Consider the following 18,656-nt stretch of genomic DNA (forward strand, 5'->3'; position numbering starts at 1 on the left):
CTTTAAGGTGTGATATGAATCTGAGCATGCGCGTAATCCTATAACGCAGTGCGGAGAAAGGCATCGGACAGCCCATTCTCCTGAGATGCACTCCTTGCTGGCCCTGTTACTACTCTGTAACCTCCTTGAGGACAGGAACGGAGTCTTTTGTTTCCCCAGTGCCTGGCACATGCCCTGGCATACAGTTCCTGGTACTTGAAAACGTGTAGAATTGATGAATGTGCTCAGCACTTGTTCTTAAACGGCTGTTCCTGGTGCTGTTAACTCCCACACGGTTCTTAGATCACAAAGTGCATCTTCTTCTGCTCTTGGATTTCCTGGTCCTGATCCAATATTTTTTTTCTTCCTTTTTTATCCCGGCCAGCTCCTGCTTTGCATCAGGCCCCATTCTATGACCAGATGCACAGCAGGGAGGACGGTAAGAGATGGGACAATTGTTAGAAGCACGGAGGAGTGAAGCATGAGGAAGCGATATGAAAGGAAGACCATGTGGCCCACGGAGAAGGCAGTCACTGGTGCAGAGAGCTCACGCCCCATCCAGCTTGCCTCCAGCAGACCCACTGACTATCATGGCCTTCCCATTGATCCAATGGAGGAGCCAATTATACCTTTGAGCTTCCCTCTAGAAGCACTGAATTTGACAATGTGTATGACAGATCAGTAAAATTTCGGGGGAGGAGTATCCAGCGAGCACGGGCATGCTAGGACATCCCCTCTGAAGTAAAAGACAAATTATTACGGCCTGCATCTCCCACTGTGAGGAAGGAAGCACAATGCCTAACAGGCCGTTTTGGATTTCGAAGGGAGCACATTTCACACCTAAAAATACTGCTCTCAGCTGTTATACTTGGGTGACATGAAAAGCTGCCAGTTTTGAGTGAGGCACAAGCAGGAAAGGGCTCTATGGCACATCCACATTGTGCTAAAAGCAGGTCTGTCATTTGGATCACTTAACCTAGCAGACTCTATGATTTTGGAGTTATTGTGGAGGGAAAACAATGCAGGAGAGATTAAAGCAAAACCACAGTATATATACTCTTCATTTTTCTCTGCTCATTTTATTGGATAACTGTATAAAAACCACATACAACACATTACTGGAGAAAATATTTTATTTTCCAAATGTATAATGTATTCTACACTCAATTATTTCTGTAATATTTTACCTTTTCATTAAAACTACATATTTTAATACATTTCATCTTTTCTCAAAGGCTGTGGTATAATTGTGATTATCTTTAGCAACCAAAGTCTATTTCCAGAGATTTAAACTTGATATGGAGAAAAATGCCACGTTAAGTCCTTTGTACCTTATTTGGTGCTGAGGTTGAACTGGTGTATTGGTTTGTTCCAGGATCCAGAGGCTACTCCAAGCTTTAAAGCAAAGCGAAACCCTCAGGCTGGTCTCAGCTGCTTGAGAAACCTCTGGATGGGGTCACTGGCTTGCTCTGCACAGGACAGTTTCTCACTGAGCTAGGCTGGAATATCTGGAAGAGGGGACTGAGGTATTTGCTGCATCCAGGCATTTGTTCTGGGTGGCAGGTGGGGAGAACCCTGTTTCTTATGTCAGATTTCTGTTGGTAATCATTTCTCTGTAAGAATAAAGAGCAAATGGGTAGCTCCGGGTGCTTGATGATACCAAGATTTTGCTCTCAGTTACTTATCTCTCAGTGATACTAAGACCAATGACAAAGACGACAAGGGCGGAGTTCACGGTGAGCAAAGGTGACCGTGACAACTGTGATTGTGGCACAGATTGGGACTGGACTCTTGGAAAGGTCTCCCAGGCTTGAATTATTCCAAGCAGCCAGTAGAGAGCTTGAATGTAGACATACTGTGTTTGGATCTATCCTACTTTTCTCTATTGTCCACTGACTTTAATTTTTATACTCAGAAATACTTTCCATCTCTATCATAGTACCTCCATAAAATCTAAGATCGTACCCAAACTTTCCATCAGAATGTCCATTATTCAAAATTAAATAACTAAAATAAATAACGGGTAGCTAATGAGATTTTTTTTTAGGAAGTAAAAAGATATGACCTCAGTGTTTCTTCTTAGCATAATGCTGACCTCTCAAATGTGGGAAGATTCCAATTCAGAGGAAGGTTTGGAAACCTACATAAAAATATAACATACATCAACATATAGAATATTCTTGAATACAAAGGAAATTCAAGTGACCATATCCTTGCTGACAATATAACACAAATAAAATTTCCATGAAAATTTTAGCACAAACTGCGATTCATTTCTAGTTAACACATGGAAACAACTGATACTCAAATTCTAACTACTAGAGCATACACATCTGAATGTGGTTTGAATATGTACATGTGCTTCAAAGTAGAGTTTGGTTTTGAGCTAGTAATTTTTATTCTAATTCACAATTTATGACTCTAAATTTCAGTTGTTTTTAATAAGAAATTAGGAGAAAAGCTAAATTTCTGACACCTGGATCAGAAAATAGCTAAGAGTCATTCTTGTGTACATTCAGTAAGAAGCTATTCTAAAGCTGCTGCTTTACTTAGCTATTTCTTTAAATAAAAGCCTTTGGGCAGTAATCTACTCTCCTAATTACAGTAAAATATTCTAACCCTTTCTCCAATTCCTATTACAACTGCAAGAGTCACAATTTTTTAATGATTTCACCAACATTTTGTATTTTAGAAATGCTGGCAACATTACTTTCTGTAAAATACAAAGCAACTTTAAAAATATTCAGCTAGTACTAGCATTTAGGTTTTGAAAGGATTCCTTCATAATGAAACAAAATGTTCAGAACAACTGTCAGCAACCAACCATTTAAAAATCAGATTTATGACCCCCCCCTTTTTTTTTTTGTTTGCTTTTTAAACCTCTGCTGGTTTATATGAAAGTGCTCCTAGCCAAGAAGACGGAGGAGGAATGATGTACCGTACTGAAAACTGTGACCTCATCAGAGGTCTTCTCAACTTGGCTCTGAACAACTTTAAAAGCCAACAGATCTGTACCATATGCTATTCTCAGGGTCAGTACTATGGGATGCCGTGTAATCTTTTGTTATTATTAACAAAAGCACCCTGGATTGGATCCAAGGTGGACATGTGTCATAAATGAATTCTGCTTTATAGTAAAGTACATTTAAAGTATAATTCATTTTACTTACCATAAAGTACATACAAGTAAAGGTACTCCTTTGAGCCAAAAATCTGATGCTGTCGAAGCAGTGTCCAATTCCTACTACCATTGTTGAATGAGACTAATTTGACCTCATTTCCTAAGTCCTGTGGAATCTTTTTAAGCTTTTAACATCTTATAATAGTGAACTGGCACTAGTTTAGGTCTATAAAAACGTAATTGTCACATATCACACAAAAACATGATAACTAGCACAAATTTCTGCAAATCTTTAAAACAAAGTCTTTGAATAACAACTATATGTATAATGCTACAGAAGACCCAAAGAAGCACTCTAAACGATGGCTATTTAATGATGGTAAACAAGAATTATTTTCTAAAAACCTGTACCAATGTTAACTGTAGGTAGAATATAACATGGAATTATTTCATGAAATATAGTCTCTTTCTATGCTCTCCTGACAACACTCCCAACAGAAAGCTTCCAGTCTATTTGCTGTTTCTTGGCTGATGAGACATTCATCTTTTAATTCCCTGATTGTCTTCCTCAAGGATTTTTGGAAACGTTTTTCTCGGTCTAAAACATTCCGCAGACTTTTCTTGGTATCCTCTAGCTCGCTGATCACATGATCTAATTTATGCTTAAGTTTCTTTGGACTGTCCATTACACTGTAGCTATGTTCCTAAAAACATAAACACCAAGTTATTAAACTGGAGAGACAAGTAGTTAGATAAAAGTTTTTAGCTAGGCCTCAGCTGTTTCTTACGATGCTTAAGTATCTTTAAGTTGGTGATACTTAGAGGTTTAAAGAACACAGGAAGAGGATGGGGGTGGAAGCAGTATTTTGGGTGCCCAGAGACTTCCCCCTTTATCTAAGGCTAGGAATAACATGAGGGGTACAATATCTATTGATGGGAAGCACTGCTTATTGGGGTAAGTATTTGCTATAAACATGACACTTGTAATGACTATCCAGCTTTTGTTCTCTAGGCGTGGCGCTGCTAAGTTTAAGTTTTACCTACCCAAAAATCTTATGTTGTTAAACTTTTAACGATTTTATTTTATTTTGATAAATATCTCATTTTAAAGGTGATGACAAAAAAGGAGCACTGGAGCAGGTCCTCAGGTTGAGTGTTTTTATTTAGCGAGGACCTTGGTTTTGGGTTTTTAGAGACAGAATTTAAGCTCTTTCAATATTTATTATGGTTATGCTTAAGTTTGCTGGGTATACTTTTTTTTCAATTGAAAATAGGGAAAGTAACACTAACAGATCTTAAAAAGGCACTATAAAATAATTTTGAAAAGCTGTTACTCACTATTCAAATTACTAAAGAGAACTTTTGCTTCTAGCCAGTATGACAGAGACTGAATTGATTCCTATCTAAAAAAACCGACATAGGGCCAAAAGACATAAAAAATGTTATGAAGATAACAGAGATTAGGCAGGGAAGGCAGCAATCCTGGAGACACGCAAACTAAGAGGTGAACCCTATGACCGACTGCCCCAGCTTACTGTCTTGGGAGAGTGTGTATGCCTCAGTGCATGGAGGGGAAACCCAGGCAGAGCTTAGCAGATTGAGAAGATTGTGTGAAGCATCCAGGAAGACCAAGAGAGAACTCTGAAGATCCTTAGAGGCTCCCCTTCTAGTATTCAGTGCACACAGGCAGGAAACTGCTCAAGGCTGAAGAAAGAATGACCAGAGAAGACCAGGAGTGCCCTGTGCTCAGATGGCATGGCCACTTTTCCCACCCCTTCCAGATCAGAAAATTTCAAGATTCATGGGGCATTGAGGAGAGCATACAAAAGGGTCTTGCTCCAGCAGTGGAGAACAAATAGCCCTAAACTGAACATTCTCCTAGTCCTGCCTAACAAAACCTGAAAGGATCAAACTGTTTCCAAATAATTTTGTGGTATCCCAGAATCAAGCTCAAAAATACAAGACACAAAAATATCTAGCATCCAGCAAAGTAAAATTCACAATGTGTGGCACACAACATCTACCAAGTATGCAAAGAAGTAGGACAACATGAACCATAAACCAGTCAATGGAAAATAATCAAGAATTTATACAAAAGATGGAGTTACCAGATAAAAGAATTAAGGTTATTAAAATAATATTCTATATGTTCAAAAAGTTAGGGAGAGAACGAAAGATACAAAAAAGAATCAAACAGAACACCTAGAGGTAAAATTTACAACGTGTTGAGGTGAAAAATACATTGGGGGGAATAGCATATTAGTGAAAGTGAAGATACAGCAATATGAACCATCCAGAACAGACTACAGAGAGAAAAGGGAGTATTGAAAAACAAACCCAGGGGCGCCTGGGTGGCGCAGTCGGTTGAGCGTCCGACTTCAGCCAGGTCACGATCTCACGGTCCGTGAGTTCGAGCCCCGCGTCGGGCTCTGGGCTGATGGCTCAGAGCCTGGAGCCTGTTTCCGATTCTGTGTCTCCCTCTCTCTCTGCCCCTCCCCCATTCATGCTCTGTCTCTCTCTGTCCCAAAAATAAATAAATGTTGAAAAAAAAAATTTTAAAGAAAAACAAACCCAGAAAAAAAAAATTAGCAGAGCATCAGTGAGTGGTAGCATGACTCAGATAGCCTAATATACACGTAATCAGAATCCCTGAAGCAATGGAAAGAAAAGTTGAGGTAGAATGAAATATCTGAAGACTCCATGAGTCTTCAAAATTTTTCCAAATTTGATTAAAACTATAAACCCACCGATAAAGCAGCTCAAAAATCCCAAGCATGAGAAATATGAAAACTGAACTATATATATCATAATCAAGTTATTCAAACCACTGGGAAAGAAAAATTCTTAAAAGCCAAAAAAAAAAAAAAAAAAAAGAGACATGTTAGAGGATACAGAATGTATAGAGGATATAGACGACAGATTTTTCATTAGAAACGAAGCCTGTGAGAATACAGTGGAACAACATCTCTGAAGAACTAAAAACAAATAAAAAAATCTCCAAAACTATCAATCTAGGATTTGATACCCAATGAAAAAATCTTTCAAACACGAAGACTAAATAATGACTTCTTTCAGAAATATAAAAGCTGAATTCATCCCCAGCAAAGCTGCTTTATAAGAAATGTTAAAATGCTTCAGACAGAATGATGCCAGATGGAAATATGGACTTATGCAAAGGAATGAAAAGCCCTGGCAATGGCCACTACACAGGTAATGTATACAGATTTTTTCTTATTATTTATATCTCTTTAAAAGATAATTGTTAAAAAATAGATAATTTATTGTTAAAAAACAAAGAACAAATGGAACATGTAGGAAACCAAACAGGACCACTTACACACTAAGTGTAAATGGTCTAAATAACCCAATTAAAAGGCTGAAATGACCAGATAAGATTAAAAAATCAAGACCCAACGGTATAAGCTCCCTAAAAAAAACATGTACTTCAAAAAGTCCCAAATAGGTTTAAAGTAAAAGAGTAGAAAAAGATACAGATCTTCCTCCAGTTATGATGGGTCTCACAAGACCTATTTTATAATAAAGTACTGAATATCTCATGTTATTTATTGAATACTGTATTGGAAGTGAAAAATACAATGGTTGTATGGGCACAGAATGGTTGCAAGTGTGTTGGTTGTTCACCCTTGTGACTGATGGCTGACTGGGAGCTGTGGCTTGCTGCTACTGTCCAGCATCACAAAAGAGTATAGTACTCCATATCGCTGGCCCAGGAAAAGACGAAAATCAGAAACTTAAAATATGGCTTCTACTGAATGCCTTATTCATTTTGCACTATTGTAAAGCTGAAAAATCATGAGTTGAATCATCATAAGTTGGGGACCATCTGTACACCCATATAACACTAAAGAAAAAGGAAACTAGAGTGGGTATACTGCTATCAGAAAAATAGATTTCAGACTAAAAAACATTACCAGGGAAGGTCATTTCCTAATAATAAAGGGGTTAAATTAACAAGACAAAACAATCATAGATATTAGCACTCAATCACAGTGCTGTAAGATGTAATGAATAAAAACTGAAAACTTCAAGGAGAATTAGACAAATACATAGTTACACCAGAAAATTAAACTCCTCTCTCAATAACAGACAGAACAAGTAGACAGAAATTTAGTAAGGATACAATCTTGAACAACAGTCTTGATATTTCTAAAACATTCTAGGTAACATCAGCAGAATGCACATTCTTTGCAAATGCACACAGAACATTTGCCAAGACAGGCTGTATTAGAGACTATAAATCGCAATAAATTTAAAAACATCTCAAGCAATTTCAAGCCATACAATGTATATTCTCTGACTACCACAGAATTAAATTAGACATATTAATAGAAAGACATCTGGAAAATTCCCCAGTATTTGGAAACTACATGGCACACACACACTTCTAAATAACTCATGGGTCAAAGAACAAATAAAAATGGAATTTGAAAGTTTTCTGAACTAAATGAAAATGAAAACATTTATGGAGTGTTGCTAAAGCAATACCTAGGGAGAAATTAATACCACTAAATGCCTACATTATAAAGGAATGTCTCAAGTCAATGACCTTAGCTTTCATTTTAAGAAACTAGAAAAAGATGAGCAAATTTTACTGGAATAAATAGAAAAAGCAAATAGTAAAGGTGAATGGAAATCACTGAAGTAGAAAACAAAAACAAAAAAAGTGAGAAAATCAATGGAAGCTAGTTCTTTAACAAGATCAATAAAATTGACAAATCTCTAGGAAGACTGATCAGCAATAAAAAAGAACAGAAACAAATTGCCAATATCAGAAATGGGAGAGATGATATCACTACAAATTCTACATATATTAAAAAGGACAGTAAGCCAATATTATGAACAATTTTAAGCTGTTCACCTTGACAACTGAGATAAAATGGGACAAATCCCTTGGAAGATACAAGCTACCAAAAAAACCCTTACCTACAAAATCACACACCCTGATAGTTTAACTGGAGTATTCTACCAAATACTTCTGGAAGAAATAACATCTAATCTATACAAACTCTTTCAGAAATTCAAAAAAGGAGGCAATATTTTCCAACTTTTTCATTAAGGTCAGCATTATTCTGATTCTAAACCAGACAAAAATATTACAAGGAAAGAAAACTACAGGTCAATATCCCTACTGAACATACAAGAAAAGATTCTAAACAAAATTTTAATAAATCCAATTCAACAATATATAAGAGGATAACACACCATGAAGAAGTTGAGTTTATTCTGAGGTTGGTTTAATATTCAAACATCAATTGATATAACTAATCATTTTTCCCAAACTAAAAAAGAAAAACCATAGAAAACCTCAATAGACACAGAAAAAGTGTTTGACAAAACTAACATTCATTTCTGATAAAAACTTTCAGCAAACTAGGAACAGAAAGGCACTTCCTCAACCTGATAAAAGCATTTATGAAAAACCTACAGTTAATATCATATTCAGTGGTGAAAGACTGAATGTCTTCTTCCTAAAATCAGGAGCAAAGCATGGAGATCAGCTCTCAGTGTTCTCTATTCAGCAAAGCCCTGGAGGTTCAAAGTAGTCCAATAAATATTGCAGGAAAGAAATGAGGCATCCATATTAGAAAGGAAAAATTAAAACTATCTTTAATGACAGACAACATGATTATGTAGAAAATATAACAGCGCTTACAAAAAAGCATAATTAATATATGAGTTTATAAGTTTGCCAAGTACAAAATCAGCATACAAAAATCAACTTCCGTATACTATCAGTAAACCAAACAAAACAACACCATTTGTATAGCATCCAAACACATATAATACTTAGGGATAAATCTGACAAAATGAAAGACCTATACACTGAAAACTACAAAACATTGTTGAGAGAAGTTAAAGACCTGAATAAATGCAGAGATATAATGAGTTCACAGGTTCAAAGACTTAAAACAGTTTCATTAAGATGTCAATTCTTCTCAAATGAATCTGTACATACAACACAACCCAGCTAAAATTCCAGGAGGCATTTTTGTAGAAATTGTTACAAAATGATTCTAGGGGCACCTGGGTGGCTCAGTCAGTTAAGCGGCTGACTGATCTTGATCATGACTGGTCATGATCTTGCAGTTCGTGAGTTCAAGCCCCGTGTCTGGCTCTGTGCTGAAAGCTCAGAGCCTGGAGCCTGCTTCGGATTCTGTGTCTGCCTCTCTCTCTCTGCCCCTCCCCTGCTTGCACTCTGTCTCTCTCAAAAATAAATAAACATTAAAAAAAAAGAAAAGATTCTAAAAATTCATATGAAAATGCAAAAGATCTAGAATATTCAAAACAACTTTGAAAATTAACAAAGTTGGAAGACAAACACTGCCCTATTTCAAGTATTACTATGAAGCGATGGTAATCAAGAAAGTAAAACAGACCTGGATTCTAGGTGTGGCTCTAATATGAATATGCAATGAGATGAATAAATAATGCAAGCTTGAAAACTCTGTATGTATGACTGTTCTTTAAGAAAACCTAAAGATATAACTATATTTTTTATTAGATGTTTCCATGTAGAAAATATAGTACTCAAAGGGATTATTGCATTTTCTTGGTAAAAAATAGCTGTATGAAAGCACTCTTTGAACTAAATATGCAACCAAAGGATTAACTACCTGTATATTATTATCCCATATATAAAAATTATAATGGCCCTGGGAAACACTATTTTTGGGCATTTTATATATTTATATAACATATTTATATATATATATATACAAATACATATACACATATATACATGTACATATATATAATTATGTATACATAATATATAACATTATATAACATATATATTTATGTATATATAATATATAACATAATACATATATAATGTATATATAACATATATATATTAATGTCAGGGTACCTGGGTGGCATAGTTGGTTAAGCTTAGGTCATGATCTCATGGTTTGTGGGGCTCAGCCCCAACTCTAGCTCCACACTGACAGCATGGCATCTGCTTGGGATTCTCTCCCTCCCTTTCTCTGCCCCTCCCCCATTCATGCACGTGTATGTGCACACTTGGGTAGGCTCTCTCTCAAAATAAGTAAACTTAAAAAAACCCTCAAATGCCTAAACCTCTAGTTTAATCCTAATGGAGAAGACGTATTACCTTAAAAATATCAACATTAGTTCAGTAAGTCATTTTACTTACAAAAGTGAACTGAGATTGGAATTCTTCAGTACATGAGGAAGCACCAACAAGCTGGTGATTGTGGTTTGTGACTGGAAGGGTTTTGAGGGTGAAGTTTTTTCTAGAATGAAGTTTTTCTTTTTTCCCCTGTTAAGAAGAGTTAATAAAAATCATTGTAGATACTTCTGTCCTTTCTTACATTTTTATTCCTTCTCTACTTTGTGTAGTGGAATTAATATTTCTTTTCATGAAATTGCTTTAAAAACTCAGTAAATTTTAAACTTCTCTGAGATTAAAGGAACTTCCTGAAAATAACTCTAAAGTTCATCTAGAAACACAAATTTTCCTAAAAAAAAAAAGAGAGTGGTATTGAGAAAGAATACGTTCTACCACTTATTAAAGATATATTACCCAATAACAACAGTTAAAATAGTGTGCTACTCTCCTAAGATGAGACAGAAAAATCTGTAAAATGATCAAGTGTATAAAAGGTGTTAGGATAAAAAATGGCATTCTAAATAAGTGGAAAAAGGCTATAAATCATGTAAAAATGAATTAAGAAAAATAGATACATCCTTTATATATAATAAATCATGATGAAATTTTAGTACTGAAAATTTATGTACAAATGAAAACCCTTAGGAGCTAGAAAAAATCAGGGAATATTTATATAATCTTAAGGTAGGGAAGGCTAAAGTCAGACAATTCAATAAAAAATATACAACATACTATTTAAAAAAGAAGTCTGAACTTCAAACAAAACAAAAAATACCAAACCAATGTGATAATTAGTACTAAAGACAAATGACAAAAAGTAACTATAACACATGGGGCACCTGGGTGGCTCAGTCGGTTAAGTGTCTGACCAGCTCAGGTCATGATCTTGTGGTTCGTGAGTTCAAGCCCCGCATCAGGCTCTGTGCTAATGGTTCAGAGCCCAGAGCCTGCTTTGGATTCGTGTCTCCCTCTCTCTGCCCCTCCCCTGCTCACACACACTTTCTCTCTCAAAAACAAATAAACATTAAAAAATAAATAAAATTATAAAAAAAAAAGTAACTGCAACACAGATGGCAGTTAAATGATTCGTATCTTCAATGTACAGTGTTTTTACATGTAGTTTAAAAAAGATGAAAATAGCAGAGGACCCAAATAAGTAACTCACAAAAAATACAAACGTCTAATAAACATATGAAAAACTGTGGAGACTCACCAATATTCAAAAATAAAACAATGAAATGCCACTTTTGCCTATCAATTTTAACAAAGGTTTAAAAACACAACTTACACTGAGGATTAGGGTGGATGGACACTTTCATGCATAGCTACTGGGAAGAAGACTGGTACAAGCTTTCTGGTGGGCCTTTGGGGATCTGATTCAAAAGCAAAGGCTTTAAAAATGTGTATAATCTTTGATCTAACAATTTTATTTCCAGGAATTTGGTTTGAGGAAATAAGGATAAGTACAAAGATTTGGATAGAATTATGTTCATCACAGTGTAATTTAAAATAGCAAAAGATGATAACCTATATACAATAGTGATTGGGTTACATAAACCACTGTTCATACATAAGATCCATTGCTACATGGTCACTAAAATGTTCCATAAAACCAATACCACCAGGTATTGACAAGGATATAGAACCAGAGGAACACTTACATGCAGATGGTGAGACTACAAATTGGCAAAACCACTTTGGAAAAACTACAGCAGTATCAGCTCAAGCTGAACACACACATCCCTAGGACCCAGTAGTTCCACTTTTAAGAGAATTGTACATATACTCTGCAGAAATGTGAACCTAAGTGCACCAAAAGACATGGACAAAAACGTTCATAGTTGCACCATTCACAATAGCTCCAAAGTGAAAACAACCTAAATGTTTGTTAATAGAATGGTGAAAGTTTATTTAAACAATAGAATACTATATTGCAGAGAAAATGAATGGACTATTATCACATACTACAACATGGATGAATCATACAAACAAAATGCTGAGCTAAACAAGTCAGAGTACATACTGTCTGAGTTCATTTATATAACTGATGGTGACAGAAGTCAGGATAGTAGTTACCTTTGGGGCTGTAGTGACTGCCAAAGAGTATGAAGAGGTTTCTGGGTGCTGATACTATTTTATATCTTGGTATGAAGAGAGTTACATGAGTATATTCATTTTATGACAACTTATTGCTCAGTACACTTACAATGTGTGCGCTTTTCCATATAGATACTATATTTCAGTAAATTTAGTTTAAAAAATTGATGTTCTACACAGGTTTCTCTTAAAAATATGATCCATAGATCTGCAAGACAATTGTGTGGGATGCCTGTTAAAAAATGCAGCCTTCTTAGGGGCTCCTGGATGGCTCAGTTGTTTAAGCGTCCAACTCTTGATTTTGGCTCAGCGTATGATCATGTGGTTAGTGAGTTCGAGCCCCGCACTGGGTACCACACTGACAATGTGGAACCTGCTTGAGATTCTCTTGTCTCTCTCTCCCTCTCTGCCCTTTTCCCGCTTGTGCTTTCTCTGTGTCTCAAAATAAATAAACTTAAAAAAAAAGTGCAGGTTTCTGGACTCCAGCACAAACTCAGTCAGTCAAATTCTCTGGGCCACATGATTCTCCACTTTATTTTATTTATTTATTTATTTATTTATTTATTTATTTTTAATTTTTTCAACATTTATTTGTGGGACAGAGAGAGACAGAGCATGAACGGGGGAGGGGCAGAGAGAGGGAGACACAGAATCAGAAACAGGCTCCAGGCTCTGAGCCATCAGCCCAGAGCCCGACGCGGGGCTCGAACTCACGGACCGCGAGATCGTGACCTGGCTGAAGTCGGACGCTTAACCGACTGCGCCACCCAGGCGCCCCACGATTCTCCATTTTAAACAAGCTCCTTGGATAATTCTTACGTAGGCTGAAGTTTGAGAGCCATTGTTGTGGAAAAATATTTAGCATCATGGAAAGTAGTAGTTAACAGTGGACTCTAGGGGCACCTGGGTGGCTTCAGTCAGTTAAGAGTCTGACTCTTGATTTTGGTTCAGGTCATGATCTCTCATAGTCGTGGGATTGAGCCCTACATCGGGCTCTGTGCTGGGCATGGCACCTACTCAAGATTCTCTCTCTCTCCCTCTGTCCCTCCCCCTGCTCATGCACTCTCTCTCTAAAAAACAAAACAAAAACAAAAACAAAAAACAGTGGACTCTGAAGCCAAAATGCCTGGGCTCAAATCCAGCCTCTGCCACTGAACAGCTGTGTGACAACGAGGAAGATATTCCAGCTCTCTGGACCTAGGTTTCCTCAACTAGTAAAATGAGAATAACAATAGTATTTTTTTCACATGGGTGTTATGAGGATTAAATGAGTTATATGCAAAGTGCCCCGAATAGTGCCTGGCACATAATAAACACTATATAAATGTTGAGATGAAATGAATGGGGAGGGTGGAAGGGAATGAGATGGAAGCAAATTAAGAAAAGGATATACAGGTGATCCGTGAACAATGCAGGGTTAGGGACACCAACCTCCCTGCACAGTTGAAAATCTGTGTATAATTTTTGACTCTCCCAAAACTTAACTGCCAATAGCCTAACGTTTGTTGGTTGGAGGCCTTACCGTTAACACAGTTGATTAACACATATTTTGTACATGTATTATATACCATATTCTTACAATAAACTAGAGAAAATATTATTAAAATCCTAAGGAAGAGAAAATACATTTAAAGTACTGCGCTGTATATTTATTAAAAAATATCTGTATATAAGTAGACCCATGCATTCAAATTGTTTTCAAGGATCAAATGTACAGTGTAATTATAATTTTGTAAGAATATATAAATATAGGTGAATATATATACAAACATACACATACAAATGACTGGAAAGATACACATTGAAGTGTTAAAAGTATTATCTCTGGATTATGTGATTATTGATAATTTTTATTTTCTTTTTGCTTGTGTCATCTAATTTCCTATAATGCAAAATTTCTTTTGTTATAGGATATAGTTTTTGAAAGTTAGTAACTTATGGTTTGATTTTATTATGCCCGCATTTCTTAAGGTTCTCAACATTAATGCTGGATGAGACCTTGCTATAAGGAAAGAAATCCTTTATAACAAATTGCACAAGATATTATAAATTTATTTATTTATTTATTTAAAAAAAAAATTTTTTTTTTCAACGTTTATTTATTTTTGGGATAGAGAGAGACAGAGCATGAACGGGGGAGGGGCAGAGAGAGAGGGAGACACAGAATCGGAAACAGGCTCCAGGCTCTGAGCCATCAGCCCAGAGCCTGACGCGGGGCTCGAACTCACGGACCGCGAGATTGTGACCTGGCTGAAGTCGGACGCTTAGCCGACTGCGCCACCCAGGCGCCCCGATATTATAAATTTATTAACATGGGAGAGAGTGAGGCAGTCTCTACTTGCTCACTCAGGCACTGGAAAATGACCAACACCATCTCGAAGCAGGTACACTTCCAGATTACATGTCTTCCTTGACTTATGATACGGTTATATAAATTGAGAATATTGTAAGTTGAAAAGGCATTTGATACACCCAACCTACTGAACATAATGGTTTAGACTACCCTACCTTAAACATACTCAGAACACTTACATTAGCCGATAGTTAGGCAAAGTCATTTAACGCAAAGCCTATTTTATAACGGAGTGTTGATATCTCGTGTAATTTATTAAATACTGTTCTGAAACTGAAAAACAGACTGGTTGTGTGGGTTCAGAATGACTGTCAGTGTATCAGTTGTTCACCCTCGTGACCATTGTGGCTGCAGCTTACTCCCACTGCCCAGCATCACGGGAATATGGTATTGCATACTCCCATGCGCGCTGTATTACGTATCGCTAGCCTAGGAAAAGATGAAACTTAAAAATTCAAAGTATGGTTTCTATTGAATGTGTACTGCTTTCGCTCTGTTGTAAAGTTGAAAAATCAGAAGTCAAAGGCCATCTGTATTTCCCTTGTTTCCAACTGTCAGGAAGGAGATATCTTTCAATGGAGGTTCATGACTATTGTTCTGGGAACTGATAGGTTCTCCCTGAATTTTCTACACTGGAATCAGTTACTCTATGGTGTCTAGAAACACTTTGCCATATTTTTTTTTTTTTTTAATTTTTTTTTCAACATTTATTTATTTTTGGGACAGAGAGAGACAGAGCATGAACGGGGGAGGGGCAGAGAGAGAGGGAGACACAGAATCGGAAACAGGCTCCAGGCTCTGAGCCATCAGCCCAGAGCCCGACGCGGGGCTCGAACTCACGGACCGCGAGATCGTGACCTGGCTGAAGTCGGACGCTTAACCGACTGCGCCACCCAGGCGCCCCCAACACTTTGCCATATTTTAACTCAAGAGAGATACTGAGGGTGAGGCAGTCAACCCGTGGCACTAATATCACTGAGAAAAAACACAAAATTCAACTAGACTTTACTGATACAGTCTTTTTATTTTCTTTTTCTTACCTCTTCTCTTCTTTCATTCTCCCGTTCTCCTCTCTTTTGCTTTTCTTCCTTTTAGTTTTACCTAGGCTTTAAGCTTGAATGTATGTGGCTCTAAAAGTATACTTTGGTCCTATTACTTTGGCTCTATACTTTGGCTCTGCTCTTGACTTTTGCTCTAGTGTGAAGAGGACTGGCAACTCGGAACTTCAATTCAGCCCTCTTATTTTCCTCCTTTTTTAGATATAAATCCTGAGTTATGTCAACTCCTAAAATCTGTCCCCTTCACCAAATATTTGTAACATGTCAATATTTCTGAGTGGCTACTGGTAAAATACTCCTACTACATATTATAAAACCTGAAGCAGTCACTTCCAAATTTAGAAACTCAAAAAATGGACTTCAAACGAATAAGCAAACAATCAAAATGTTAGCCTGAATGGTGACGGTTCTTCAGCAGTACCATAAAAAATGAGTAACGATGCTAAGCAGTGTCTCATAAACAAACCTGTAAGTGAGATGAGGGATCAAAGATAGAAGGTATGACTCCAGGTTTCAGTTTAATATTCGGAGCACTTCTGTCAAAATCTGTCTTCTTAAAGTGCCTGGAACACAACACGTCTCCTTTTTTAGGCTCCCAGATGCCTGCAGCATTCACATCAAGTCTTTTCATGGCTAATACCCATTTTCTTTTGACGTTTTCATCTGTGGGGAATCTAGAAAAAAAACATACAAACAGTATCCTAATATTAAGCACTGTCAATATATACTTGAACTAAGGTTGTGACTAAATTGGTTCACTGAGAAGTTTGTTACTACTCTTGGGAAATGGACTATTCAGGAAGCCATCATGAATCAAGCTTTCAGAACTTTCAGTTTTAACAGATTTTTCCACCAGTCATGCTGCAAACATATGGCCCTCATTTCAATTTTTCTCATATCATAAAGAAGAAAAGTTTCAAGGGATACTTCACCCTTACATTAAGATCCACAACTGGGGGATTTTCCTTCATCTATCTATGATAATACCATTTGGGACTTTTCCTATGTGAAGCCATACCCAGAATTTATCCCAGATGAACAGAGTACCTCATACTTTCATTCTTCTGTCAGCATCAGAAAGTTGCTTTGGACAGCATTTAACACACAACAGGTCTATAAATGCTTAGTGAATGAAGGCAGACAACAGCTGCAGAGTTTGGGGTTCTAGAAAAAAGAACTATTTTGAGAGATCTGGAAACCAATAACCATATCTTCTGTAATTTTCCAAACTGATTCAAATCTTTTTTTTTTGGACTAAGGTGGGGTATACATACTCATTTTTTATTTCCTCATACCTAGCAAAGTACTTATCAGATCTTTCTCTAGCACATAGCACAGTGCCTGGCACAAAAGCAGCAAAATAAACTTCTAGCAAATGAATAATTATTAAAATTAGATCATCTTGACTTACCTGTAAAAGAACCCTTGGTCTGAACTTGTAATTTACATTTTTTCTCTACAACGTAAGTTTGATCTATTTCTAAATAGAAAGGTCAATATATTTGGGCAAAGATCCTTCCTTCAGATTGTAAACTCCATATAAACAAAACAATTTCTTTGAAGGTATGTTAAAACACAAAGTAACAATATTAACAAAAATGAGCTTGATATTTTTGTTTACTAGCCTTTGATACCTTGACAGGAATCTTCAACTTTTAAACTAAGTTATAAAAACGTAAATGTATCACTTCAAATTCACTTAAAAAGCTATTTATTTAAAAAAGCTTTGGGAACTAAAGGTCAAAACTGAAAAATTAAGTATAACTGTCTTTGGCTTTTTTAACAGAAGTACTTGGCTTAACTATGGCAAAATCTTACACGTGAAACGTCAGTCCTTTTAACTTGGAATTTGGCAAACAGCGGGAAGCACATCCAATGGCCGAGCAACATTTCACCATGATTTTAGCAACTCATAACAGAACTGAAAGAAAATTAAAACGGTAAGAGTTAGCAATTTCAAAGCTAAGGGGAACATGTTTACTTTTCCCAGCGTGTTTTGGGTGATGTGAAATCATGCTAGAAAGCCAAAGGCAAATATTTTCTTCCAACACTAACAGCTCTAAAAATTTTCCAGGGGCTTGCCTCTTCAGAAGGCCAATCATTTTTTCACTGCGCACCCGGAAGCGTCTGACTCAGTCTTGCAGGCTTGTACATTTCCTTCCGCCTTTTTACAGGCACCATGCCACAAGGCCTTTGCACAGGAACTCCTACTCATCTTTTTGGCTCACGTGTTGCTTCCCCAGGGAAACCTTCCTTGGCACCCAGATTAATCCGATCCCCTCCAGCATTAACTCTCATAGAACACACACTTCTTCCTAGCACTTCTCAAAGCTGTAATCTTCATTTATGTCAGTGATTCATTCTGTGATCAATGTCTTTCTCCTTTACCAGTCTGTGAGATCCAAAAGGGCATGGTGGGGCGTGTACTTTTTCTCACTTTTTGTCCCCATGCTTAGCTGGTGACTGGCATACAGGAAACGTCAATGCATATTTTGAAGGAATGAAGAACGACTAAAAGCAGCTGCTGCAAAAGCAGAGCGCGCCCGTACCCGCTCCGAGCCCGGAGGCCTGGCGGAGCTCCGCCCCTTTCTCGGGGCACCAGGCCGCCGCAAGGGGAGAGGGAGGGGCCGCCCTGTCACAGGTGCGGATGCGGCCGAAGAGCGTCCCTTTCTCAGGGGCCTCCCGGCGTCTCCGCGCCGCTGCGGTCCACCTCGCCCCGAACCACGCCCAGGGCTTGGGCGAGTAGCGATGGGGACTGGGGGGTGGAAAGAAGAGGCAACCTAAGTTATTACCGTTAGCAGCGAAGTCAGCAACTGACGTCGACAGCAGAGATTGCGTTTCCCTTCACTTCCGCCCCGTCGCCCCGGGAACCGGAAATCCGGCTGCCCCGGGTCA

General features: G+C 37.4%; 1 protein-coding gene and 1 long non-coding RNA gene across 5 annotated transcripts; both read right to left on the reverse strand.

The window, feature by feature from the left end:
* Positions 1-1,094: 1,094 nt before the first annotated feature.
* Positions 1,095-18,654, reverse strand: THAP6 (THAP domain containing 6). 4 transcript variants are annotated; one of them, XM_025922293.2, is made up of 5 exons: positions 18,554-18,654; positions 17,580-17,682; positions 16,228-16,435; positions 10,278-10,403; positions 1,095-3,804 (listed from the first exon to the last, which is right to left on the reverse strand). In XM_025922293.2, the coding sequence occupies exons 2-5, from the start codon at positions 17,657-17,659 to the stop codon at positions 3,550-3,552; spliced, it is 669 nt and encodes a 222-aa protein (XP_025778078.1). In that variant the 5' UTR covers positions 17,660-17,682; positions 18,554-18,654; the 3' UTR covers positions 1,095-3,549. The 4 variants fall into 4 exon arrangements, with proteins under 4 accessions (XP_025778078.1, XP_086560967.1, XP_086560966.1 ...); XM_086704841.1 differs by lacking the exon at positions 18,554-18,654 and adding an exon at positions 18,199-18,527; XM_086704840.1 differs by lacking the exon at positions 18,554-18,654 and adding an exon at positions 18,150-18,527.
* LOC147581921 (uncharacterized) lies at positions 11,654-14,400 on the reverse strand. Its single transcript, XR_015250402.1, has 2 exons — positions 13,118-14,400; positions 11,654-12,858 (listed from the first exon to the last, which is right to left on the reverse strand). It is a non-coding gene; the product is annotated as an uncharacterized LOC147581921 (long non-coding RNA).
* Positions 18,655-18,656: the final 2 nt, after the last annotated feature.

Source organism: Puma concolor, chromosome B1 (genome assembly GCF_028749965.1).
Source record: "Puma concolor isolate L17-30 chromosome B1, mPumCon1.1.hap2, whole genome shotgun sequence".
Taxonomy (NCBI): domain Eukaryota; kingdom Metazoa; phylum Chordata; class Mammalia; order Carnivora; family Felidae; genus Puma; species Puma concolor.

Coding starts and splice junctions, on each gene's coding strand:
- THAP6 (XM_025922293.2), bottom strand. CDS start 17,659: ATGGTGAAATGTTGCTCGGCCATTGGATGTGCTTCCCGCTGTTTGCCA. Junction 10,404..16,227: donor ATCCCTCATCTCACTTACAG/GTTTGTTTATGA, acceptor TCTTCTTAACAG/GGGAAAAAAGAAAAACTTCA. Junction 3,805..10,277: donor TCCAATCTCAGTTCACTTTT/GTAAGTAAAATG, acceptor TTATGTTTTTAG/GAACATAGCTACAGTGTAAT.